The sequence below is a fragment of the Mixophyes fleayi genome, chromosome 9 (genome assembly GCF_038048845.1).
Source record: "Mixophyes fleayi isolate aMixFle1 chromosome 9, aMixFle1.hap1, whole genome shotgun sequence".
NCBI classification, from domain to species: domain Eukaryota; kingdom Metazoa; phylum Chordata; class Amphibia; order Anura; family Limnodynastidae; genus Mixophyes; species Mixophyes fleayi.
Window position 1 is genome coordinate 1,614,927 of NC_134410.1, and position 27,618 is coordinate 1,642,544.

The following is a 27,618-nucleotide window of genomic DNA, read 5'->3' on the forward strand; positions in this document are numbered from 1 at the left end:
AGAGATACAGAATAGAGAGAGAGATCCGGCATACAAAATAGAGAGAGATCCGGCATACAGAAGAGAGAGAGATCCGGCATACAGAAGAGATACAGAATAGAGAGAGTTCCGGCATACAGAAGAGATACAGAATAGAGAGGGATCCGGCATACAGAAGAGATACAGAATAGAGAGAGATCTGGCATACAGAAGAGATACAGAATAGAGAGAGTTCCGGCATACAGAAGAGATACAGAATAGAGAGAGTTTGTCACGGACTTACCTGATCCCCGCCGCTCCGTCCAGCCGCACTTCCGCATTCAGGACCATGTGACCGCACCCGGAGGCGGTCACATGACCACAACCCTAGAGGCGGGGATTTTGAATCCCCTTCAGTATAAAAACCTCACTCTGACACTCGCTGAGTGTCAGAGCAACACTTACCTGTTCCTGGCTCCTGCTCTTTGTGGATTGCAGTGTCTTCCTGTTTCCAGTGTCTCCTGTGTGCTGATCTCTGCCTGTTTGACTTCCCTGGCTCTCCAATCCCTGTGTACCGACCCGGCTTGCTGACCATTCTCCTATTCTTGTGACCCGTGTACCGAACCGGCTTGTTGACTCCGCTACCACCGCTTCACTCCGCTGTACTACATCTTGAGGCGAACCTGGGGACCGCGACCTGCGACTCCTGGCAGCGAAGCCCACCCCGCCTTGCGGCGGTTCTTGGTGAACACCGGGGAGATCGTTAGACTCCGCACCTCAGGTAAGCCAGCGCTAATCAAGATTAGTAATATAGTATCCAGAATCTGTTACAGAGTTCCGGCATACAGAAGAGATACAGAATAGAGAGAGATCCGGCATACAGAAGAGATACAGAATAGAGAGAGATCCGGCATACAGAAGAGATAGAGATACCGACATACAGAAGAGTAACAGAATAGGTAGAGATCCTGACTTAATGAAGAGATAGAGAAAAAGTAGAAATCCCGGCATACAGAAGATATACAGAATAGAGAGGGATCCGGCATACAGAAGAGGTAGAGATACCGACATACAGAAGAGATACAGAATAGGTAGGGATCCTGGCATACAGAAGAGATATCGAAATGCAAAGATCTCGGCACATAGAATAGGTATAAATCCTGGTATACAGAAGAAATACAGTTTATGTAGAGATCCAGCACACAAGAGATACAGAGTAGGTAGAGATACCGACTTAATGAAGAGATACAGAACAAGTAGAGATCCAGCATGCAGAAGAGATATAGAATAGGTAGCGATCCCGACATACTGAAAAGGCACAGACCTTGGCATATATATAATAGGCAGGAATCCTGGTATACAGAAGAGGAAAAGATCCCAGCATAGAAAAAAGATACAGAATAGGTTGGAATGCCGACATAAAGAGATACCGAGTATGTCGAGATCCGCATACAGAAGAGATACAGAATAGGTAGAGATCCCAATGTAAAGAAGAAATACAGAACAGGTAGGAATCCCAACATAAACAGGTACCGAAAAGGCACAGATCTCGGCATGTCGAATATACAAGAATCCTGATATACAGACTAGGTAGACATACTGCATACAGAAGAGATAATAGAGATCCCGGCATAATGAAGAGATAGATAATAGGTAGAGATCCCGGCATACAGAAGAGATAATAGAGATCCCGGCATAATGAAGAGATAGATAATAGGTAGAGATCCCGGCATACAGAAGAGATAATAAGTAGAGATCCCGGCATAATGAAGAGATACAGAATAAGTAGAGATCCGGCATACAGAAAAAATAATGGGTAAAGATCCAGGCATGATGAAGAGATAGAGAATAGGTAGAGATCCCAGCATATAAGGGAGATACAGCATCAGTAGGGATCTGGACATAAAGAGATATCGAGTATGTGGAGATCCGGATACAGAAGAGATACAGAATAGGTAGAGATCCCGGCATACATAAGAGATAATAGAGATCCCAGCATAATGAAGAGATAGAGAATAGGTAGAGATCCCGGCATAGTAAAGAGATAATAGAGATCCCGCATAATGAAGAGATAGAGAAAAGGTAGAGATCCCGGCATACAGAAGAGATAATAGAAATCCCGGCATAATGAAGAGATAGATAATAGGTAGAGATCCTGGCGTACAGAAGAGATAATAGGTAGAGATCCCGGCATAATGAAGAGATACAGAATAAGTAGAGATCCGGCATACAGAATAAATAATGGGTAGAGATCTAGGCATAATGAAGAGATACAGAATAGGTAGAGATCCCGGCATATAGAAGAGATAATAGGTAGAGATCCAGGCATAATGAAGAGATAGAGAATAGGTAGAGATCCCAGCATATAAAGGAGATACAGAATCAGTAGGGATCTGGACATAAAGAGATATCGAGTATGTGGAGATCCACATACAGAAGAGATACAGAATAGGTAGAGATCCCGGCATAATGAAGAGATAATAGAGATCCCGCATAATGAAGAGATAAAGAATAGGTAGAGATCCCAGCATACAGAAGAGATAATAGAGATCCCGGCATAATGAAGAGATGCAGAATAGGTAGAGATCCCGGCATAATGAAGAGATACAGAATAGGTAGAGATCCCGGCATAATGAAGAGATACAGAATAGGTAGAGATCCCGGCATAATGAAGAGACACAGAATAGGTAGAGATCCCGGCATAATGAAGACATACAGAATAGGTAGAGATCCCGGCATATATAAGAGATAATAGAGATCCCAGCATAATGAAGAGATAGAGAATAGGTAGAGATCCCGGCATAGTAAAGAGATAATAGAGATCCCGCATAATGAAGAGATAGAGAAAAGGTAGAGATCCCGGCATACAGAAGAGATAATAGAAATCCCGGCATAATGAAGAGATAGATAATAGGTAGAGATCCTGGCGTACAGAAGAGATAATAGGTAGAGATCCCGGCATAATGAAGAGATACAGAATAAGTAGAGATCCGGCATACAGAATAAATAATGGGTAGAGATCTAGGCATAATGAAGAGATGCAGAATAGGTAGAGATCCCGGCATATAGAAGAGATAATAGGTAGAGATCCAGGCATAATGAAGAGATAGAGAATAGGTAGAGATCCCAGCATATAAAGGAGTTACAGAATCAGTAGGGATCTGGACATAAAGAGATATCGAGTATGTGGAGATGCACATACAGAAGAGATACAGAATAGGTAGAGATCCCGGCATAATGAAGAGATAATAGAGATCCCGCATAATGAAGAGATAAAGAATAGGTAGAGATCCCAGCATACAGAAGAGATAATAGAGATCCCGGCATAATGAAGAGATGCAGAATAGGTAGAGATCCCGGCATAATGAAGAGATACAGAATAGGTAGAGATCCCGGCATAATGAAGAGATACAGAATAGGTAGAGATCCCGGCATAATGAAGAGACACAGAATAGGTAGAGATCCCGGCATAATGAAGACATACAGAATAGGTAGAGATCCCGGCATATATAAGAGATAATAGAGATCCCAGCATAATGAAGAGATACAGAATAGGTAGAGATCCCGGCATAATGAAGAGACACAGAATAGGTAGAGATCCCGGCATAATGAAGACATACAGAATAGGTAGAGATCCCGGCATATATAAGAGATAATAGAGATCCCAGCATAATGAAGAGATACAGAATAGGTAGAGATCCCGGCATAATGAAGAGACACAGAATAGGTAGAGATCCCGGCATAATGAGATACAGAATAGGTAGAGATCCCGGCATTTGAAGAGATACAGAATAGGTAGAGATCCCGGCATAATGAAAAGATACAGAATAGGTAGAGATCCCGGCATAATGAAGAGATACAGAATAGGTAGAGATCCCGGCATATATAAGAGATAATAGAGATCCCGGCATAATGAAGAGATACAGAATAGGTAGAGATCCCGGCATAATGAAGAGATAATAGAAATCCCGGCATAATGAAGAGATACAGAATAGGTAGAGATCCCAGCATATAAAAGAGATCCTGGCTTAATTAACAGATAGAGAATAGGTAGAGATCCTGAGATACTATCACACAGGAGAGAAGTGCTTCTTTGCAATTGGTTTCTATTGAAACCAACCAAGGGTTATTTTTTTTTACTAATCTGGGGTTTGAGAAAGTAGGGTTATTGCCTATAGCAACCAATCAGATTCTAGCTGTCATTCATAATCAACATGCACAAATTATATAAATTGCAGTGAGAAAACATGGTATCAAAGCTTAATGCAGCATTGGTGCAAAGCCACACTCAGAGAATTAACTCCTAAATGCAGAGAATATATAACTGGCATACTGTAGCATACACACAGTGCAGGCTGGACAAATATTTATGAGAATTCAGCGTTAACATGTGATGTCACTGAGGTACGAGGTACAAAATGTCTCATCTCACTGATGTCACTAGTTTCTAGTGAATTGATATGCTGAATAATGGTCTAGCCCAGCGGTTCCCAAAGTGTGTGCAGCGGCTCTTTGACAGAAATATAATTGAAAAAAATATATAAAAATATTATTTTCCCTTGGATTTATGTGTATTATTTTTGCATACAACTAAATAAGTATTTCTGTCCTGACCTAAATACTTATTACGTTATTTTTCCCCAACTACTTATAATACGGCACTGCTCGGTAATTATTTTGGAGGGGTGGCTTGAAAAAATCATGGAGACTAAGGGTGCCGCGAACTGAAAAAGTTCACAAATTTGCTGCTTGCACTGTGTGTATATGACTAGTACACTATGGGGTGTAAACTGATCCAGCAAGTGTCTGCAAAAGTTGCACCTGAACGCTGTATTAATGACTGAGCCCCGGTGTCTGCACAAGCCAAGATCTGAGACTACCATACAAAGTGACTTATCTTTCCTACTCCAGTGACTCACTTTAGAATAATTCTGAATACATTAATATAACACATAAGAAACACACCAGCTCCTGGAAGCCAGAGCCTCTACAGGTGTATCTCTTGCACTAATGGGTTAATCCAGATATCCAGAGCTGGAAATGTCCCAGCTTTGAAATGACAATGAGAACAGTGCTGGGCTTGTTCCTTGTGAAGCTGTTTTGTTTTTCCTGGGTTAAATAAAGTTAATTGATGAAAAAAAAAAAAGAACCTCCCTGTTTGCTGAGCTGAGTGTGGGAGAGACAGAGAGCAGCAGAGAGAGGAGGTTCCTGCAGCATCTTCTCCCCCATCCAGACCCAGCTCAGCCACTGCCACCATCACCCACAGCCAGGGGGGCCTCCAGCATCTGCACCACCCAGACACAGTCACCCAGGATGGTGATCAAAGTTTATATTGCAAGTTCTTCTGGCTCCACATCGGTAAGAAATGCACCGTGCACCCTTGAACACTGGTATTTGGGGCTGGGGTACGTGGGGAACCTTTCAGTTACTTTTTGGGATTGCTATATGGATTCTTCTGAATGGCAAGTCATAGACATATGGACATACTAATAGCACAGGGACAATAATACAGGGACTGGTGCTTTAAAGTAGCTGGAAGGACAGACGGTGCACTGTGCAATTACAGAGATATATTTTTGCAGTTGTACAACTTGTGGAGGTTGTAACGGGAGGCTGTGCTGGTGCATTCCAGCTGTTTGTGATGTGTGCGGATACAGACAGTTGTGAGGGGACACAGTGGTGTGATGTGATGTGGTGTTTTGTGTGTGTGGGAAGTTTAGAATAGCAGCTGTGTTCTGTACAGAAGAAAAACATTTATATCTTCCAGCTGTGGGTGGTGGGATTGTCCATCCTCTGGCTGGGAGAACAGGGATTATGGGTCCTGGTGCACCCTGCCTTAAGGTATTATGGGGATAAATGCATGGACAAGCACGATGCAATAATGCAGGCAATATATAACAAAGTCATGTTTATAGTATGAGTGTCCTCTCGTCTCTGAGGACTACAGCTCTCAGCATCCTGTACTGGCTGGATCAGTGTAGCCAACATGAGCTCATCCCTATGGGGTAGATTGGACATTGGTCGGGGAAAACTTTGCAGAACACATGTTATAGATCTTACTAGTGTTAAATGTGACTACGTGCCAGGACTAAGGGTTTTATAGCTGTGAGTAACAATAATGACACCTACTAGGGAAGTCATAAAAAGCACTAAAGACTTTGTAACATCTTTAGAAGAATTTGAATATTGCATTAGAACTGTAAAGTGAGTTTTATCAACAGCAGAGGTGAATTGCAGAACATATGATTTGTTTGTTACCGCAAATAATTCCACATAGACAGAGCGTGGTCGCCATTGTTGTCATGTGACACACAGCACCCCATACATACATATATACATACATACATACATACATACACACAGCACCCCATACATACATACATATATACATACATACACACTGCACCCCATACATACATACATACATATATGCATACACACAGCACCCCATACATACATACATACATATATACATACATACATACATACATACATATGGTTTTATGTGCATTTTTAATGGTGGATGGGCAATAGCATGGTGTTGGTAAATTAATCACACTAATAACAAACGCACTCCCAACTCATTTTTCACTACTACTATTTAGTGGAGAAAACGCCAGTGTGTGCAGCTCCTTAATGGGACACACATGGCTCAGGGGGGCTTCCAGGTTATAAGATCGTAATGTAAAGAGAGTTCTATGCAGTGGCTGCTGAACCCAGTCCTCACTACTTACTAACATCTGGAAGGGTTTACAGGACCCCGTACGCCCAGCGCTGTTACACATCCGCAGATTTCTGGGCCTCCGTGTAATCTGGGTGTCAGCTTACATACTGGATGCACTGAAAGTAACATTTTTACCCTGTTATTTCTGCTGTAAATCAGCACTAAACTTTGAGAAGCTGCTACGAAACTGGTTTCTTATTACGGTCTGATACAAAAGAGCTTGCAATCTAGAGGGAGATAACTGGGTATAAGATAGGTGAAAGGATGGGGCAGGGCAGCTTGGTAGAATGTTCTGTAAATCAGTATTAATATGTGAAATTTATTTTGATGATGAGGCCTGAGGGGAGACCAAGTTTCATAATAAACTTCAGACTGTGTATAATATTTTGGGCATTGCTGGTTATAATTTGCTGGGTGTAATGTTTTGGGCAGGGCTGGTTATAATATTTTGGGTACTGCTGTGTATAATGTTTTGGACATTGCTGGATGTAATATTGTGGCCTCTGTTCTGTAAATCAGTATTAATACGTCAAATTTATTTTGATGGTGAGGCCTGAGAGGGGGAGACCAATTTTCATAATAAATTTCAGTCTGTGTATAATGTTTTGAGCACTGCAGGGTATAACATGCTGGGTATAATGTTTTGAGCACTGCAGTTTATAACATGCTGGGTATAATGTTTTGAGCACTGCAGTTTATAACATGCTGGGTATAATGTTTTGAGCACTGCAGTTTATAACATGCTGGGTATAATGTTTTGAGCACTGCAGTTTATAACATGCTGGGTATAATGTTTTGAGCACTGCAGGGTATAATATGTTGGGTATAATGTTTTGAGCACTGCAGGGTATAACATGCTGGGTATAATGTTTTGAGCACTGCAGTTTATAACATGCTGGGTATAATGTTTTGAGCACTGCAGTTTATAACATGCTGGGTATAATGTTTTGAGCACTGCAGGGTATAACATGCTGGGTATAATGTTTTGAGCACTGCAGTTTATAACATGCTGGGTATAATGTTTTGAGCACTGCAGGGTATAACATGCTGGGTATAATGTTTTGAGCACTGCAGTTTATAACATGCTGGGTATAATGTTTTGAGCACTGCAGGGTATAATATGTTGGGTATAATGTTTTGAGCACTGCAGGGTATAATATGTTGGGTATAATGTTTTGAGCACTGCAGGGTATAATATGTTGGGTATAATGTTTTGGACATTGCTGGATGTAATATCGCGGCCTCTGCTTTGTATTCTATGCTGGGCTTATTGTGTGCAGATTGCCGGTCACTTCTAGGTGTAACGTGCTATGTTCCGATGCTTTGTAGCGCATCTACCCCCCACCCACAAATTAAGCCACACCTACTACCATCAGCCCAACTATTGTGGTCAGCATCAGAGCAGGTGGGACTGTGCTCCAGGGTCCGTATCTGTCCCTGTCCTCACCGGTTACTGGACACATAACAGATGGGGGTAAAAGCTTTGTAAAAAATACGTTGTCCAAAATGCCATCAGCTCCCAGTCAGGAATTGCCCCATCCAGTGTAGATTGCTGCCCCAGGGATCTTGCACCTGGTTGAGGTAACGTTCAGAGTAATGAGCCGGGTGTAATCGCTCACCTCTTGTGATTCTGCAGGTTTAGGGCATAAAAACTGATTTTTGGCTGTACTTCTGTGCTAATGTTGCACCTAAATGCAATGTTAGTAAGTCATAGTTGCCTACTTTGGGGACAAGTGCGGGGGGGGGTAGCGAGATGCAGATTGTGGTGAATCACGTCATCCAGCCCCGGGCGTTCTGGTAGAGTAGACCAGTATGTGATACATGAGCCCTGCTGCCTATTGCTGGCGTCGCCAACTTTTCAGTGAGATAAACATTTTTTTTCATTAATTTTTTTTCTTGTTTAAGCTTCAAAATATCTTTAAAATCCATGTTATTGTCTGGAATAATATTGTCCTTGAGTAACCGAACCATTAAACATTTTATGTCAACAAGACACTATTGTGCATTTACTCAGAGCGGCTTCCACATTTATTTGCAAAGCAAACAGAGCAATTTTTGTGTATTGAGCAGTCTCTTCATGCTGTGTAATAATAGGGCCAACATCTGGACAGCAGAGCGCGGTGAACACGCCTCAGTGGCTGTCAGACATGTAACTGCATTAGACGGGGCATTCAGGGCTGCGTGAGGGGGTTTTATTCTCTGTTTACATTACAGCACAATACGGTTCTGTTCTCTTTCACGGACCGGATTATAGTTACAGCCAGCGGGGACGGGGCTTATAACTAATGGTCACACTGATCGCTGAGGTTTACAAGTCTGTTAGTTTAGTCTGTAAGTCTTGTTGAATAGACCAGGAGCCGGCTGTACAGCCGGTGGCCCTCGGCTCCTCTGAGAGCCCCCATATTGTGAGGCCCGGAGCCAGTGGTCATATGATTGTACAGTCTGTGACTACACCAGGAATCAGTGACATTGTTCGTAGGCTCTGACCTGAAAACTTGTCCTTGTAGTAGATTTGTAGCTCTGTCTGGGAACGTATTGGACAGCCCTGTATTACACCATGTTGGGAGAGTGACTGCTCGCATGATCCTTTATAACAACACCACCTGCAGGAGCATGCTGTTGGGGGGGACGGGGCCGGTCCGATAGTGATAACCCGACACTGGGTTATCTGCATTTTTTTTCCTTTAAAATGTTCCTAATAGACTTCTGAGCCAGTCTCGTTCTCCCTCCCCCAAGGCTAAGGTTTCCAGCCCTCCCCTGGGCACCTGCTGTAATTGTGTGTTCTGAGATTTATCAGTTAAAGACAATAACATTACTTAATAAAAGTTTAACTGCACATATCTCTGTCTCTACCCTGCTGCCATCACTACGTAGTCCGATGGCGATACAAGAAGTATTGCAGGTTTATGGCTGAGCTGGAAGAGAATAGAGCAGCTCATAGAGATCTGGATGATGCAGCAGGATCCATACATTTCATGGTACCTGTGATAACCGCGTCTGATTGGCTGATTGTGAATTCACCTCTGATGGTGATTGGTGGCTTCTGCACTGATCGTACATATATTATAGAATTTTATGGGTGTAATTTAAAAAATAATTTGTTTTCTACTTTCATTCATACACGAGAGAGAATATTAGAGCTGCTGTACTCTATCAGTCCTAATAGAGAATGTGTATTTCGCTATCAAAACATATGTTACAAACTTGTCTTGTGCTTATGACCTGGGTGTATGTAAACCTGGCTTCATATGGGCGTAATTATGCATTTAAAGCGGCAATAGCGAACCCTCCACCTAGATTACATTATACAGGGATAGGGTCCACTATTGCAGCTTTAAATGCATTATTTTCTCCCTGACCAATAGGAATTTCTTCATATAACCTGCCAGGCAGTCGGCGTGGAGGAAATACTAAGGTATTAAGAGGACTTTATTATTTACTTTTTAAAATGTATCTTTTTTTTTTTTTTTGTCAGACCCGGATCTGCCCGTGTTCAGTGTGAACCCGGTCGACCCGGGAATTTGCCTGTCTGGGAGCCTTGTCCCCCAGCAATATCCTGGGTTCATATTTATACCCAGGATATTGCCAGGGCGGCACGATGAAAGCGGTATGAGTGAACATTCAGGTTACCCACAAACACTATATAATATTTCAGAAATATTTCCAGTATTTCAAGTTCTGTAAGTTTTTTTTAATTTTTGCTCTGCAAAGTAAAATGTCATATTTGCACCGCTCCAAAAGCTTTAGCCCTCTCTCTGCTGGGCAAAATCCCTTTCATTGCCACAAATGTAGATTTTACTATCGCGATCCCCCCCTCCGTCTCCTGCATCCAGCATCGTCCGTATGGTTTGTGACTACAGCATTGTACGACCCTTTTGCTCATGAATCCTTTGGAGATGCAGAGTAAACCTGAGTTAATGTTTCAGCATAAAATGTGCTGTAAGTTTCCACAGCTTCTGGATGTGACCTGTGAACAATCTGTTACATAAGATCCTGAATTCTAACTTCTTCTGTTGACGTTTTCCAGACCCCGCTCATTTGCATGTCCGGCCCGGCGGAAGCTCTCTGTACTGTGTGGGATAGGGGTTTTATATAAATATCTTCCTACGTAGCTTTGGCTTCTTTTCCTCTTCAGATAAAATCTCCTGAGACAAATTCTTGCAATGTGAAGAGCAGACATAACAATTATTATTTTAACCGCCAGGATAGTGCCACAGAGGACATATATGGGAAACAAAGAATATCTTTTAAAATGAGTAAATGCAACAAGAATCGTTATATTGTTCCTTTGGATTCTGCAATGAATTTTGCAATGAAGAAATCCTTAAAAAAACACTTTATCGGGAACATCGCGGATGTTGCACATGAACAGGCGGAGTATTGTCAGTGAGGTGAGAACAGTGTGAGAGAGACATAGGGGTATATTTAAGAAAGCACGGTAGTGCACTATCGTGCACTTACCGTGTAAATTAGGCCAGGATGTGCTCTCCGCAAATTTATTAAAGGTGCATCGCAGCAGATATCATGGATATCTGCTGCTTTGCACTCCTGATCGTTTTTGCGAGCAGTCACCATTCAACAGAATGGGGACTGCTCCTGGCCGCAATCTAACAAGTCCCGAAAAAATGTTTTTTTCGGGAACTTGTTGTGTTAATGTGGCTAAAACTTCTGTTCTTCGGTATGTCCAGCTCTGCTCCGGAGAGCAGAGCTGGACAGCGCATGCGCAGGGAGTGATCTTGTGATCCCTCCCTGTCACAGCCTCAAGTTCTCCGGTCGGCACATGCGCAGTAGCATGAAGAAGATAAAGTACACCGAAGAGGAGATTATTCGGAGCCAGCGCAACGGAAGAGGCAGTAGTGAGTATGTTTATTTATCACAGAAACAGCAGTTTTTTGGAACTGCTGTTTCTGTGATCCATTTTTAATAAATTTGAGAAATACATCAATCCTTATCCATGCGATAAGGATTGATAAGTATTTCTCGTTTTGTCCGATACATGATAAATGTGCCCCATAGACTGCACAAATCCATGGCCTATCATCATCACTATTTATTTATATATCGCCACTGATTCCGCAGCGCTGTACAGAGAACTCATTCTCATCAGTCCCTGCCCCATTGGAGCTTGCAGTCCAAATTCCCTAACATACACACACACAGAGACTAGGGTCAATTTCATAGCAGCCAATTAACCTACCAGTATGTTTTTGGAGTGTGGGAGGAAACCAGAGCACCCGGAGGAAACCCACGCAAACACGGGGAGAACATATAAACTCCACATAGATAAGGCCATAGTCGGGAATTGAACTCATGACCCCAGTGCTGTGAGGCAGAAGTGCTAACCACTGAGCCACCGTGCTGCCTATATCCCCCCTATCTATGGAGAAGATTCAATTTGGCGTGTGGTGTCTCTGGAGAAGTCCACGGAGACGCCTTACTCTGAAGTTATGGCTGAAATCTCCGCTCATTTTTCCCCACACCCCATAGGAACGGAGAATCCTACCATATATGCCGGCAGTGTGCGCATCGGGGTGATGTCCAGGTGCCACATCACTGGCAATTGAATCTCCCTTTAAAGGTTAGAACTGAATTTTTCCTTGGGAGTCATAGACTCTGAGACTCTTTTCCGAGCCTCAGGGTCTATGATTATGCAAATATTGTGTTGCTGCCGGTCTGTTCTCGCACAAATACCTCCACCAATAACCACATGAATTTGTTGGTTAAGACGACAACTTCAGTTTCAGAAGTTTGTACTGTCCAATGAGAGGAGTTGGCGGATCTACAGGGTTCCTCATCGGGGTCACATTGGACACATGCGAAAATATTTGTATTAAGCGGACAGCCCTAATGTCCCCTAAGATATAAGTGAGGTTATTAAGACCAGTATGGACCTGGATGTGGGGGAACCTAACGTGTTAGTAATTTGAATTTTCTTTTCACTCCACCATGCTGGTTTTCAGAACACAAAGTGGTGACACTAGGCACAGATTGGTTTTGCAGAGACTAAGGACTGGGAAGCAGGTTTTCCAGATGACTAGTGAAGTAATTATACCTCCTATGGATCTGTTACAGTGTATCAGTCAGTAATGACTACACCTGTGCTTCAGCAGGGAGATATGGAAAACATGGACTGTTGGGGCTCCCTGAGGACTGGGTGTGGAGAACCCTGTGCTAAATAAATGTCATAGAATAATGTAGCATAATCCAATATTTCATCAGCGCCCCACATATAAAAGAATAAATTCAGAATAACAGAAGAGATGGTCAGTGGTCTCCTATGCACATTGCATATTCTGTGTGTAGGACACTGTGGGGAGATTACTAGGGCTGATAAAAGACATAAGGCTTGTGATTGTTGGCTGATCTCTACAGACTGATCTGCTGGTGTCACACCTGTCTGTGGCAGTGAGTAGTGACCACAAATCTCAGCAGATATCTGATGCTTATGTCTATGGGATCTTCTCTCTCCAAAGCATCTAACCCTCATGTGTGATATAGGGGGACATCGGGACTGCGTTTATTACATGAGCCACTCGCGTACAGACCCAACAACCCACCTATGTATCCTGCTCGCCCATGTCTCCACCCTCTTCTACACTGACCCAACAACCCACCTATGGTTCCTGCTCGCCCATGTCTCTACCCCCTTCTACACTGGCCCAACAACCCACCTATGGATCCTGCTCGCCCATGTCTCCACCCCCTTCTACACTGACCCAACACCCCGCCTATGGATCCTGCTCGCCCATGTCTCCACCCCCTTCTACACTGGCCCAACAACCCACCTATGGATCCTGCTCGCCCATGTCTCCACCCCCTTCTACACTGACCCAACAACCCACCTATGGATCCTGCTCGCCCATGTCTCTACCCCCTTCTACACTGACCCAACAACCCGCCTATGTATCCTGCTCGCCCATGTCTCCACCCCCTTCTACACTGACCCAATCTGTGCCTGCTCAGTGAGCAGCAAACTGCTCTCCATGTTCATCATCATCATCATTTATTTACATAGCGCTTTACAATTGGGAACAAGCACAGTATTAGAACAATACTGTGTAATACCGACAGACAAAGAGGTAAGAGGGCGCTGCCCCTATGTTACCAATGAACCTCAGTTTTCTGATGAATGCTCCTAAATAAACAGAGCTGCAAACTGGAGGTCTGAGCATCTGACGAATGTGACTTCATTCTGGGAATAATTCCAGACTAGAAACTTAGAGAAACAGTGTTTTATTTATAGTCCACTGTGTGATTAGTATGTAATTTTATTTAGGAAGTGACGTGCGATGTCAGACAGATCTTTTCCATGTGTGTTTGCACTACCAACATATTGTGAGAACCTGGTTCTATTAATCTAGAAACACCCTTTCCCGGCTGCATTAAAGACTAAAGATTGAATGTGCTGTGACCTGTGTTTAAGTTATTATTTTACTAATTTTCTCTTCCATAATTCTTCCATCTCCAACCACTTTTTTCTGTTCATTTCTACAGTCCTTGTGTGCGGCTTCTGGGAGGTGTCTGTATAACTTGTATTCCTTATTACGCTGGCTGAGGACCAGGCAAATCATACAGACAACAATTAGCAAATGTTAATGATGATCTGCTGATCTGTATTTATTCCTCTGTGGGGTAATGGTTGAAAAACTACATTACTGCTCATCCGCTTCTCCGCAGCATAAAGGGTTAATTGTCTCTGCAGAGTGAAACATTGTTGCCCCACAGTAAAGGACAGTAATGTGGCTTCCTGCCTTGTAGGGAACGGGAACGCCATTAACAAATATAATGCACAACTGATATTATTTGTCTGAGGGATTTAAATACTAAATAACTTGCTTTTATATTAGCATTTCATAGTAGTTACGTTTCCACCCTGGATTATGAATAGTGGTAAAATCCGGGAGATGTGAGCCCTGGTCACATGATGTGATACAATGGATCATGTAATTTATAAAGGGTACTGATCCCAGCCCCCCTCCCACCACGGTATAAAGAGCAGATTAGATGTTGTGTTTCTATCTACATGAATTCCTTCAGGTCGCTGGAGTTAGATAATAGTGGTTTCCTTTTTTGTTTTCCTTTTGAAAGAGAATTTTCACATGAATTGTTTCCCTTCACTTTACTATACTCCAGTCACTGTGATTTGAAATATAAAGGTTTTGAAATACATTGTAATCTTATTTATATCTACTTCCTGTATCCTGTCCCATTGTTTTACCTGGTTTATCCTAAGCCCAGCGGCCGGCTCACGCCTGTCACCATGTGGCCAGGAGCCTGTCAGTCACACAGCTTAGTTTTGCCCAATACTTCGTGGCTGTGACCACCATAACAAGGGGCATCTGAAAGTGCCACGAGGTCGGACATCCACCTGGAAACAGTCGGCCTGGCTCCAGCTATGTCACTAATTTACAAATATGAATAAGCCAAGGTTCCCTCTAAGGTGTGACACAAGTACGTTTAGGCCCCTGTGCATGGATCCATAATGTGATTTGGGGCTCTGGGAAAATTAGAAGAGGACAAATTAATTGATAAGTTACTGGGGCGTAGGGGAGTTGGAAGTGATGGTGATCTGTTCAATAGGTGTCTGTCAGTGGGGGGGGGACTATGCAGCAGACGGTTGGCAGTGGAGGGGGGGACTATGCAGCAGGTGGCTGTAGGGGGGGGGGACTATGCAGCAGGTGGCTGGCAGCTGGGGGGGGGACTATGCAGCAGGTGGCTGGCAGCTGGGGGGGGGGACTATGCAGCAGGTGGCTGGCAGCTGGGGGGGGGGACTATGCAGCAGGTGGCTGGCAGCTGGGGGGGGGACTATGCAGCAGGTGGCTGGCAGCTGGGGGGGGGACTATGCAGCAGGTGGCTGGCAGCTGGGGGGGGACTATGCAGCAGGTGGCTGGCAGCTGGGGGGACGGACTATGCAGCAGGTGGCTGGCAGCTGGGGGGACGGACTATGCAGCAGGTGGCTGGCAGCTGGGGGGACGGACTATGCAGCAGGTGGCTGGCAGCTGGGGGGACGGACTATGCAGCAGGTGGCTGGCAGCTGGGGGGACGGACTATGCAGCAGGTGGCTGGCAGCTGGGGGGACGGACTATGCAGCAGGTGGCTGGCAGCTGGGGGGACGGACTATGCAGCAGGTGGCTGGCAGCTGGGGGGACGGACTATGCAGCAGGTGGCTGGCAGCTGGGGGGACGGACTATGCAGCAGGTGGCTGGCAGCTGGGGGGACGGACTATGCAGCAGGTGGCTGGCAGCTGGGGGGGGACTATGCAGCAGGTGGCTGGCAGCTGGGGGGGGACGGACTATGCAGCAGGTGGCTGGCAGCTGGGGGGGGACTATGCAGCAGGTGGCTGGCAGCTGGGGGGACGGACTATGCAGCAGGTGGCTGGCAGCTGGGGGGGGGGCTATGCAGCAGGTGGCTGGCAACTGGGGGGGGACTATGCAGCAGGTGGCTGGCAGCTGGGGGGACGGACTATGCAGCAGGTGGCTGGCAGCTGGGGGGGGACTATGCAGCAGGTGGCTGGCAGCTGGGGGGGGACGGACTATGCAGCAGGTGGCTGGCAGTTCGGGGGGAACTCTACAGCAGGTCTCCTCTTGCAACCATGTTAGCCATAGGCAACAAGGACAGTCCAACATTTTATACATGACCTCTGCTGGGATGTTTATTGCTGAATGTATGAGCCACACCCATGTGGAAGCTATTGCTTTTTTATATGCTTGGTGCTGGAAGGTGGTAACATTAATTTTATTTTTTGGCTACTGCCTCTAGGTATCTTGTAACGTTCAGAATTATATATCCCCATACTATTACAGGAAGTAAGACACCATTGTGCTTATTAAATAACTTACTGTTATGTGCAGAGAGGTTCTGTAACCCCGAACAACCAATCAGATGTTTGAGATGTTAGAATGTGATTGGTTTCTGTGGGTTCCAGCACCTTTGTGCACATTGCATCTTATGATTAAATGATCCTGTCTATGTATTTGTGTTATCTACCTCCCTGCCGCCCACTGGTTTATATAACCGAGGAGTCCTACCAGTGTTCTTGTAGGAGGTCACAGTATATGTCTCTGTATATACACCAAGCTTTCCTTCCTGTCAGTCTGTCCCTGCACATGTGGGAATGTGGAGCTCTCGGCTTCTTGTTTCCATCTCCAGGGCAGAAGCTGCTACGTGTGTAAACTGTGGCCGCACTGAGTCATTAGCCTGCAGTCTCCCAGCAGATGTCTGACGTTTCCTGCCAGGAAACCATCATCATTCATTTATAATACAGATTCTAATACATCTCCATCACCCCACACTGTAACTGGACCTCAGGGAGATCCATCGTACCAAGTAGGAAGCTCCAGAGAAATATATGATACAGGGCCCTTCATAATGTTACCCCAATGTTCAGTCTAGTGTTGTACTACGTGCAGATTCTTGTAAGTATTTTTGCCTGGGTGGCTTAAAAATCTACGTTTTTGTAACCCAAATCTTTAATACATTGTATTAATTGCTCAATACCATAATTGCACAGTACCACTTCTAGTTGTCTGTGCTGAATGTCATCCTCAGTATTCGTTTCTATTCTATATGCATAGACAGCTGCACAGTGCCACTTCTCTTGTTCTGTATGCTGGCTGTAATTCCTGGTACATACACAGTACTCCTTCTCTTATAAGATGTAATTAATCTTCATCATAACAACCTTGTAGATGGTTTAGAGGTCAGATGTCCATATTTGCTGATGATTATGTCAGGTTATTATACAGAGCAGGACCAGTGCTCACTGCAGAGAGATGAAGACACAACGGGCCGGGAAACGTTAGATGAAATGTGAGTAAATGTAGAGTTCTGCATCTGGGCTGAGTATTGACTTCTGTACATTACCTGGACTGTAATAGGAGATTTAAGGGGGTTAAGCTGACAGTGCCAGGAAGTTACTGCAAAGCCCAATAAAATACAGGGACACAGTAAAAGGGGGATAAATGCTCGTGACCCCGGTGGTGCGGTCTGAGTGGTGCCTCAGCCTGGCAGAGTCAGAGGCTGTAGAGTCGGAGGCAATTTTGGGTGGAGTCGGAGTCAGGAAAAATGTTTTGACTCTGATTCCAGCTTCCAAATAAAACCACAAAAAGGCAGAAGGAGTAACCCCAGGAAAAGACACAGCGATGAGGCTCTGACGGAGGCGATTCTCTGCCTGAGGACAAACTCTTCATAGATTTATGAAATATCCGAAGTGTGCACAGTAACAGTATTGTACATTGTATATTCTCATCTCACGGAATCCCACAGCGTATTATGATCCTGTTCTGTTAGTCTTTATATATTTAGTTTTAAGGTGTATCCTATGGTTCTGTTAAAACCAATATTTATTCATTTACAAAATGCCTCTAGCTGGTTATATATTTACTTTCATAACTTTATTGTACAGACATTTTACTACCACATAATTTATGTATTGTTATGGATACATTACCCGGAGACGGTCAGTGGTACGATAGAGGAGTTTAACGCACCCACTCCTGGTTATAAGGTGTTAGTAAGCAGCTCATGTAATGACTCTGACCATTCTCTACTCTCTACAGCTCTGGCTTTTATTACCACAAACTTAAAGCAGGTTTTACTCCCACCCGCTTGTCCCATCAGGTCCATTTCTTCCTCTGTGTGGGGTCTGTTCACCAGCGGGCGGGGGCCACAATCATTCTGCATCGCAGTGAAACAAAATCTAGCAGGGCCACTATATACCATGCACTGGGCTCATTAGCAAAATCCCCTCTGATAAACCGGAACAAAATCACTTTTTTACAGTCAACCCAATGTTGTCAGCGAAACGACGAACCGCTAAATCGCTGCTTTCTGTAGTTAATGTGCAGACGCTGTTAAGGTCGCACATACTGATGGATCCCAGCTAGCGATACAGCGAAGTCTCTCTATTAAAAGATTGCGCCGTCTGCAAGATAAATGCAGACATTTAGGGGCACATTTATCAAAACTCGCAGAATATGAAAAATAGTTTTCAGTCCTTATCGCATTGATAAGGATTGAACTATTTCTCATATTTATTAAAAAAAAGCAACACAGGAACAGCAGTTACGAAAAACTGCTGTTCCTGTGAAGTGGAAATCATACTTATCACGGCCTCTTCGTTCCCGAAGCAGCATGAGATGAATGGGGCTCCTCGTCTGACTCCAGTGCGCATGCGCTGAGTGAAACCCTCGGGTATGCTCACAGACATCTCTGCTCTCTCTCTGCAACTATAGTTGCAGAGAGCGAGCGGTCAGTGACAGGGAGGGATCATGTGATCCCTCCACACATGCGCTGTCCGGCTCTGCTCCGAAGAGAGCACTGAAACTTTTCATTAATGATAATGTACACCAGCTTCAGCTGACGTACATTATCATGTTTGAAAAGTTAATTACATTCATTGTTAAATAGCGTTACTGAGCACTCCCCATACATTGCTATGGGGATTGTTATCTGCTGCGATGCTGCTATCATAAATAGCAAATTAGTGTTTAATTTAACAGGGGGGGAAACCTTTCATAAATAGGCCCCTTAATTTCCTGATCTGGCCGGTCTGTGGGTCTTCTCTTAGCTCCTGGTGAGCAGGATTCATCATACAGACAGTGTATTGACCGTGACACATGGCGGAGGACTTGCAGAGGTGATGGGAGTAATATTTAGTATTTATGTTTCTCTTACAGAACTCCAGGAAAATTCAGTTTTGTGCAATTAGCTTTTGATTGTTTGCAGACCTTGATTTTATACATTGCATCTGCCATGTTATCATCTCCGGAGATGGTAACATTGGTGCTGAGAATGTTCTATTATTAACAGGAGATTGTATGTGCAGCAATACGTAGTAACATTGTTACAATATCTATATATGATCAACCCATCACACTGAGGATAAGAGAGATACTTTGTATAGTTGTTACACTGGAAGGAAACAGACCTCAGCAGTGAATAATAACTGGTGTTTATAAGGAGGTGGAAAGAAAATCTGCACAAACCGCACAGCTCAGTAATCCCACAGCCACTTCCTTCCATCGCTGGCTGTAGGTGTAGTGTAGATACAGAGCTGTGAGTCACATACCGCACATCCCGTGTGTGTGTGTGTGTATATGTATGTGTGTGTATATATATATATATATATATTATATACATACAGTCACACAGCTATACACATATAATATATATATATATATATATATATATATATATATATATATATATACACTCACACAGCTATACACATATAATATAATATATATATATATATATATATACATACATACACTCACACAGCTATACATATATATATATATATATACACATACACACTCCCTCCAGCAGTCTTCAAATCTTTAAACATTCTCTGAAAATCCATCTCTTTATTAGAGCTTCCCCCACCTGTATCTATACTGCCCCCACTAATGCACACTCAGTATTGTCCCAATCTCCACCTTAGAATGTCCGTTCTCTCACCAGCCGGATCTTCATAGCGATTGTTTTGTTTTCATGTCTGCATTTATTTTGTATGTCCCTGTTTTCTGTACATCTTGTTTTCTTCACTGCCCTACACTATGGCCGGTCAGTGTATACAAATCTGTCATAATAGTATTAATGAACTTACAGACTCTCACAAACATATACTGTATAACATCATTATCATCATCATCAGCTATTTATATAGCGCCACTAGTTCCGCAGCGCTGTACAGAGAACTCGCTCACATCTGTCCCTGCCCCATTGGAGCTTACAGTCTAAGTTCCCTAACACACTCACAGACAGACACACACACACACACACACCCGTACGCTCACATCCATGAAATGACTCAGAACTCATATTAATTTTACAATTTTTGTCTCTTGATTATTGGGGATTATTTAACTTTGCTCCTCTCTCCTTCCAAACTATTCCAGTTTTTGTAAAAGTGGATATGTATTAGAGCTTCTGTTGTGTATATAATAATGTCTCTCGGTGCTCGGTGTGATAGAAGCTTTGTACTCCCCTGACCGTGTACACAGCCCGGCTCCAGGTCTCCTTGTCCTGGGACCAGTCCGGCCTCTAGCTGGGTATAGGAGAGTGTAGGACTAATGTTAGAGAACAGTCATTTACTGAACAGGTTAATGAGCCTGGCTGGGGTTAGTCAGACATCTAATTCCTTTCACACCACAGGAAGCTTTTATCATTTACAGATTTATACAGAGAAGTGGTAGTAAAAGCCGTGCACAGTGTTCTAATGTGAAACGCAGCCGAGACCATAATCCCGGTGTTCCGGGACTGTTCCTGGCCTCCTGCCAGGAGGTTTTCCACATGTCGGGCACAGACGACCACTCGTATTTGTATATTAGAGTGTCAGCTCCTCTTGCATTCTTTGTAACATCCTGGTTTCTTAATCAAAGCAGGATCCCGGTACTTCTGATTCTTTGAACGAGACCCCGTCTGTTTGATGCGATGGCGACGTCATTGCTGGCCTCCACTGAAAGTCATTGCATGTAGAGGCTCACAAGTAGATATGTTAGAAACAGTATGCGCTTAATTTTCTGGGAGAAGTCAAGCGGCATAAATCTGTAGCTGGGCTGCTCTAACAGTGGGGGGCACGATATAAGGGGGGGGGGGGAGTAAGTGAATCTCTGACATGTAGACAAGAGAAGTCCCATCATAAAACAAGATCCATTCAGGTAACAAACTGCGATGTACTCCAAGCCGAGGAGGCGAATACACAGGAAAGGCGGGGAGCGATCCCTACGTGCACAGGAAAGACGGGGGCCAGATCCCTGCATGCACAGGAAAGGCGGGGAGTGATCCCTGCGTGCACAGGAAAGGCAAGGAGTGATCCCTACGTGCACAGGAAAGGCGGGGAGCGATCCCTACGTGCACAGTATATAATGTCATAGCTCAGCGTCGCATCCCAGTCTGACACAGAGGAGCACAACACCCTCACAAAAAGTGAGAGGCAGGGGCCTAGGGGTGCAGTGCATGACGGATCACACATTGGGGGGGGCTGCATATGTAGTTGATCAGTAAAGCACAATACACAAGATATAGATAAATGTAAGGTGTATAGATAGATGTGAGGTGTATATAGATATATGTGAGGTGTATAGATATATGTGAGGTGTATATAGATATATGTGAGGTGTATAGAGATATGTGAGGTATATAGATATATGTGAGGTGTATAGAGATATGTGAGGTATAGAGATATACATATTATATATGAGGGCCCCAGCAGACCTCTCTCCTATACTCCGGTGATCACACACCCCGGCCTGCAGGGCAGATCAGTCACATCTCCTAATTTGGAGGTTCTGTGTCTGGTACGAGAGGAGGGACAAGGAGGGGGGGACCTTCTCCGTATAAGGGAAATGTGTTTTGCAGAAGGAAGAAGAATGACCCCCCCCTCCCCCTCTTTCATTATAACTTCTCCCGAGTTACACAAGTATTATGTTACAGTGTGTATGCAGACGATCCATAAATCCATGTCCCATAATACAGGATGATATGTTACATGTTCTCTGTACCGAGCAGTTGATAAGAGATATCAGACCTGGGTTATTATATATTAAGACATCCGGCACTTGCCGCCACACTAATAGGTTTTAAGTCGCACGTCTGTAGATTTTTTTTTAGCTATTTTGCAGCAAGTAAATGTGGAGCACAACTTGTATATGTGTGTGTGTGTATATATAAGTTAACCTGTGCATGATACTCATGCATTCTAGTCAAATCAAGCTACTTAAGGTCTTAAAAAGGTTCTTGTCATGCATTTGGACCTAGCCCAGACCTCCTCAGGGGAAGAGCGTTACTTCCCGACGCAAGCGGCCTTTTTAATGTGTGTTCATGAGGTAAAATTACCTCACGAAAATGAGTTTGACCCCTCAACTCGTAAATTTAGCCTTTACTACCCCTCCCACGGGGGGGAAGAGGGGATGATGGAAGTTAACTGACTTGACTATTCTAATTTTTTTGGCAAATAATGTCAGTATACCAAATTTCAGGTCAATTGGATGAGCCCTTTCTGAGAAAATAGTTTTTTCCACACACACACACACACACACACACACTAATGCACGCCTCTACACATGTGTGTTCATGAGGTAAAATTACCTCACGAAAATGAGTTTGAGCCCTACCAAATTTCAGCCCTTTTTGAATTTTTTTCCCCACACACACTAAGAATTTAGTAGGTCAGTGTATAACTCTGCCCAGCAGGTGGCGCTGCAACTTGGGTTTTTTTTTTCCCACACACACAGACAGACAGACACCACTAAGCATTTATATATTAGATAGTCTATAGTGCAATATTACATCATTCTATATATCTTGTTATATCATGGAGTCTAAAATGGACCCATTCCTATAGTAATGATTCCTCCTGCTTTGATATTGGGCGCAGCCTCTGCCTGAATCTGTGCATGTTCTGCGCAGACTGAGGACACTTTATACAGGAATTAGTGTTTTATGTCCTGAGACCCTGCAATAAAAACATCTAAATGTACAAAATCATATTTGGTCCAAAAACAATTGTAGTGGGGAGGAGGGGGGGGGGGGGGGGGTTATACGGTTCATACAATGATCCCCCCACCCCCCTCTAGTTCTGCTTCTTGGGTGACCAGAAGTGGGAATGAATTTTGCCTTCTTGCATTTTGGGTGAACGCTGTTTGTTTGTTTCAGATTAAGAAGCAGCAGCAGACGGTGTTGGGGCTTCTGGACGCCATGAAGATTGAGTTTGAAGAGAAGGATATTGCAGCCAATGAGGAAAACCGAAAGTGGATGAGGGAAAATGTCCCAGAAGATTGCAGGCCTGTAAGCGGCAACCCCCTGCCCCCCCAAATCTTCAGCGACAACCAATACCTTGGGGTAAGAAGGTTCTGTACACATACACCCGTCCCCCAACCCCCCAATCCTTACACATAGCAAGTTGCCCCATAAGCCTCTGTGGTACAGCTGGCACCATTCACAGCCGCCGCCTAGGGGCAGTGCTGGGTTATTACAGTATTTGACCTCTGCTGAAGATTAGTCAGTCTGTCTCCTCTGATCTACACAATTAGACTTTGAGGAATCGCAGTAATGTAAGCAGGTACCGCCTTCCCCTTTATCGTGTTTTATTGGGCCAAGGAGAGATTGGCACACAGTGGATCTTGTTATCCAGGCAAAGATACCAATCCTGCGACAACGCCCTCTGTACATGGGTAAAACTAATAGATAGTGCGCCGTACATTTACCTGTGTGTCAGATAATACACATGTATGCAGACAATGTACTGTACTCAATGTAGAAGATATAAGCCGGGTATTACACAGCCCATACGATGCCGCAGCTTCTATATGTCTATAATGTCTCTGTTACATTTGTGTCTCTTGTGTGTTCTAGGTGTATAACTTGTGTGCACATCAGCTTTACACTAACTGCCCCTCACCCAGGAGGTGCCCCAGGGTACTTATATCTGGTACTATTGTGATCTGCAGGGGCCCAGGAAGCACTTCTATAAAAAACCGAGTGATTCATATATATATATATAATTTGCACAGCAAATTATTAAACGCACTTTCCTTATTTCAAAAATAATTTGCTAGCCATTTCCTGATGCACTGTGCATTATTCTGCAGCCCATGTGGGTACATTGTTACAAAGTCAGATACAACAAAGTTTGTGGTAGCTGCCACCTGCAACCTCCATCCAAGATAAGAATTCTCAATCACTGGTCCAGACGCCTGACATTATAATATCTGTTCTCCTGATTTATTTGATATATCTTCTTCTGTTCCTTCCCCAGGACTATGAAGCTTTCTTTGAAGCCAGAGAGAATAATGCGGTTTATAGCTTCCTAAGGATGACTCCTCCACCTGGCTCCAAGGTACGACCAGCAGATAAATATAAACCAGCACCGGGCCGGTGATCATGCAGCTTCTTCTGGTATAAATACATTAGTGAGTGCAGGTCACTGAGGCTGCAGGTTCACGTTCAATATCTCTTATAAACCCTTCTGTGTACGGAAGTGTCAGAGGTCACTATAGGACTGAGCCTCCACCAGAAATAGGTCACTTTCTGGGAGTAACAATTGTATGTCCTGGCAGTTGTCCTGTAATAGTGTAACACACTAATAGTGTAACACTGGAGTACGGTAACACTGGGTTTCAAGAAGAGTGTAACACTGGGACACTGTAGTAGGGTAACACTGTGATAGTGTAAATGTGAGATACGGTAATAGTGTAACACTGGGACACTGTAGTAGGGTAATAGTGTAACACTGGGACACTGTAGTAGGGTAATAGTGTAACACTGGGACACTGTAGTAGAGTAAGACTGTGATAGTGTAACACTGTAGTAGTGTAAATTTGAGATACGGTAATAGTGTAACACTGGGACACTGCGATAGTGTAACACTGTAATAGAGTAATACTGGGATATGACGCATCATTTTGGAGAGGATGATGTCGCCGCAGTCATGTGATCAGCCGGGTGCAGAATTTATAACGGCACAAAGTTCACAGCACTCTGCTATTCCCGGCTCATGTTAATTATTAATGAGCATAAACTTCCTGGTTACATACGTTTGGCTTGTTTAGTGCTAGTTATGTGAAATGAGTGATAACAGTTGGAGGTTAATGTGTAGATTTATCAAATCTCCTTACATGGTTACAATACCAGTCAGCCGGCCAATGTCCGCTGCAGTGTCACAGTATTGTGTAGTCAGCGTTCGAGACATAATGCATTACTGCCGGACTGATCTGAGCTCTCTGATTGGCCACTGAGGAAGCTGTGTTTCCTGCATTAGTTCATAATGTATAATTCTCCAGCTGCGTGATTGTTGTTATCAGCGCGTTTACTCCTCTGTTTCTGTCCGCAGGAAGCGGAGGCGCTGGCGAAGCAGGAGGCCTAATCACCGTTACATTTCTCCAGCACCGGACCCCAATCTACAGAGCGAACCGGGGCGTCTCAGATGCCTTCAAGTTAAACCTGAGCAGCTTTTTGCCTAAACTCTTAACGCCATACGTGTAGCCAGGTATAGCTAGCAGGCCGGTGTAGGGTCACTATTGATAATGCAGCCACTGTCTGTGTTGAAATAAACTTAAATGCTGGGGAAACAGGCGGCAGTCGGGAAGAAAGGTTACAAGTAAATTAGGTCCCAGTCCGCATATCCCATGTGGTTAATATCCTGTATCACCTCCCAATAACCTCTCCCAAGTCTGCACACTTAAAGCATTGTAATTGTTGCTGCTTGACAACAGCTTTGCTCTCTATAAAGCGTAATTATCAAAATAAAATTCTTTTTTGAGCCCTGTGGGTATAAACTCCTCTGAAATCTGCTCACAGCAGCCCCAAATGTCACCTCGTTACCAATCACATCTAGAACAGTCCTCCGTTAGATTAATAGGCTGCCCGCGCATTGTCTGTAATGGGAGACTAATGCGTTTGGTTAGATCAAGGGGTGTAAATTGTGGGGGGTGCGGGGTACAAGGTATTCTCCACAAACAGGAACCAGCCTAACGGACAGAATACTGCTCATTCCCGCATGTCTGTGTCTGTTTAATACAAGTACGTGGACTGCAGCTTATATTGTGGTTGTAGAATGTGCTGATTGTGTTCTATAATAATCCGCTCTTCTCCTGCTTGTCACAATCACTTACAACAATGTATTTATGAGGCACAGATCTTCTTTAATTACATACTTGATTATTATTGTGAATTGGAATTGCCAAACATTCCTCCTATGAAGGGTTTTCTAGGTGTAAATACACATTCCTGCATTCCACGGGGGGTGGACAGGGGGGGTGGGGATCAATTTTCCAGACGTTTGTCAATTTCAACATTATGTGTGGACTGAGGACTTAGAACCTCTCTGATTATCAGCCTTATCCACGGGGTGTGAGGACCGTTCATATATATTACTGAGGATCTGAACTTGGGTCATTCTCCTTCCAGTTATTCCACCATTATTGGCAAAAGTGACAGTCGGACCAGCTGAGCACAAAGTGAAATTAGGAAAAGTGAAGATAAAATCATGTATTAATTAGCCCATGATAACATTTACATCTATACATGGACAATCCCCCCCCCCCCCTTCCTTGTCATTATTGTGTTTTTATTGTTGTAGAATAAACCTCGCTCCGTTACAATCGCTCGCCCCCTCTGCTTTGTATGAGATCCGCGCTGTATCTAACATTCCATCAATTCAATGAAAACTTAGTCATTATCAACAGCTGCAGCGAGAGCGCCACCTGCAGGCAGTAGCTCGGTACAGACCAAATAGCCTTAAAAAGAAGTATGTAAGATGGTGATTCCTTCATTGCTAATGAAAGAGGGTTCAAAGTTCGGTTATATATCCCACAATCAGCAACGTGAATTGAATCACTTTGTCTTTTTCATACAATCGTATTTTATTCAAAATAAATACTTTGTCCAATAAGTACAGAATAATGGTGACTATTGACATAAGATACAGAACATAAGTCATTTTGTCTTACCATGTTCTAGGCACTTATATTAGATTGTAAGCTCTGTTGGGTCAGAAAACTGTTTATTCAAAATAAGAAGTATTATTATCCTATTGGAGGGTTCCTGAGACTTTACTCTTAGTTCTGCGTAGGTACCTCAGCTGCTGCAGATACTCTTGGGGAAGAGTACAACCTATTTCAGACAACAATCGAGTATATTTACTAAGCTGCGGGTGGAGATGTTGCCGACAGCAATCAATCAGATTCTAGCTGTCATTTTGTAGAATGTACTAAATAAATGACAGCTACAATCTGATTGGTTGCTATAGGCAACATCTCCACTTTTCAAACCCGCAGTTTAGTAAATACACCCCTCAGACTTACAGCAGCAATGTGGTTCTAAGTCCCCTGTATCCTATTCCATGTGCCACGTTTCTATCCAAAGTTTTGTTTTTTTTTAGTTTTTTTGCTAATTATGTTTCACTAATGCAATAAATATGTTTACTTCATGAA

At 43.7% G+C, this 27,618-nt stretch overlaps 1 protein-coding gene across 1 annotated transcript; it reads left to right on the forward strand.

Annotated features, from left to right (window-relative positions):
- Window positions 1-5,122: 5,122 nt before the first annotated feature.
- SH3BGRL (SH3 domain binding glutamate rich protein like) lies at window positions 5,123-27,618 on the forward strand. Its single transcript, XM_075186210.1, has 4 exons — window positions 5,123-5,316; window positions 23,342-23,527; window positions 24,444-24,524; window positions 25,518-27,618. The coding sequence occupies exons 1-4, from the start codon at window positions 5,272-5,274 to the stop codon at window positions 25,548-25,550; spliced, it is 345 nt and encodes a 114-aa protein (XP_075042311.1). The 5' UTR covers window positions 5,123-5,271; the 3' UTR covers window positions 25,551-27,618.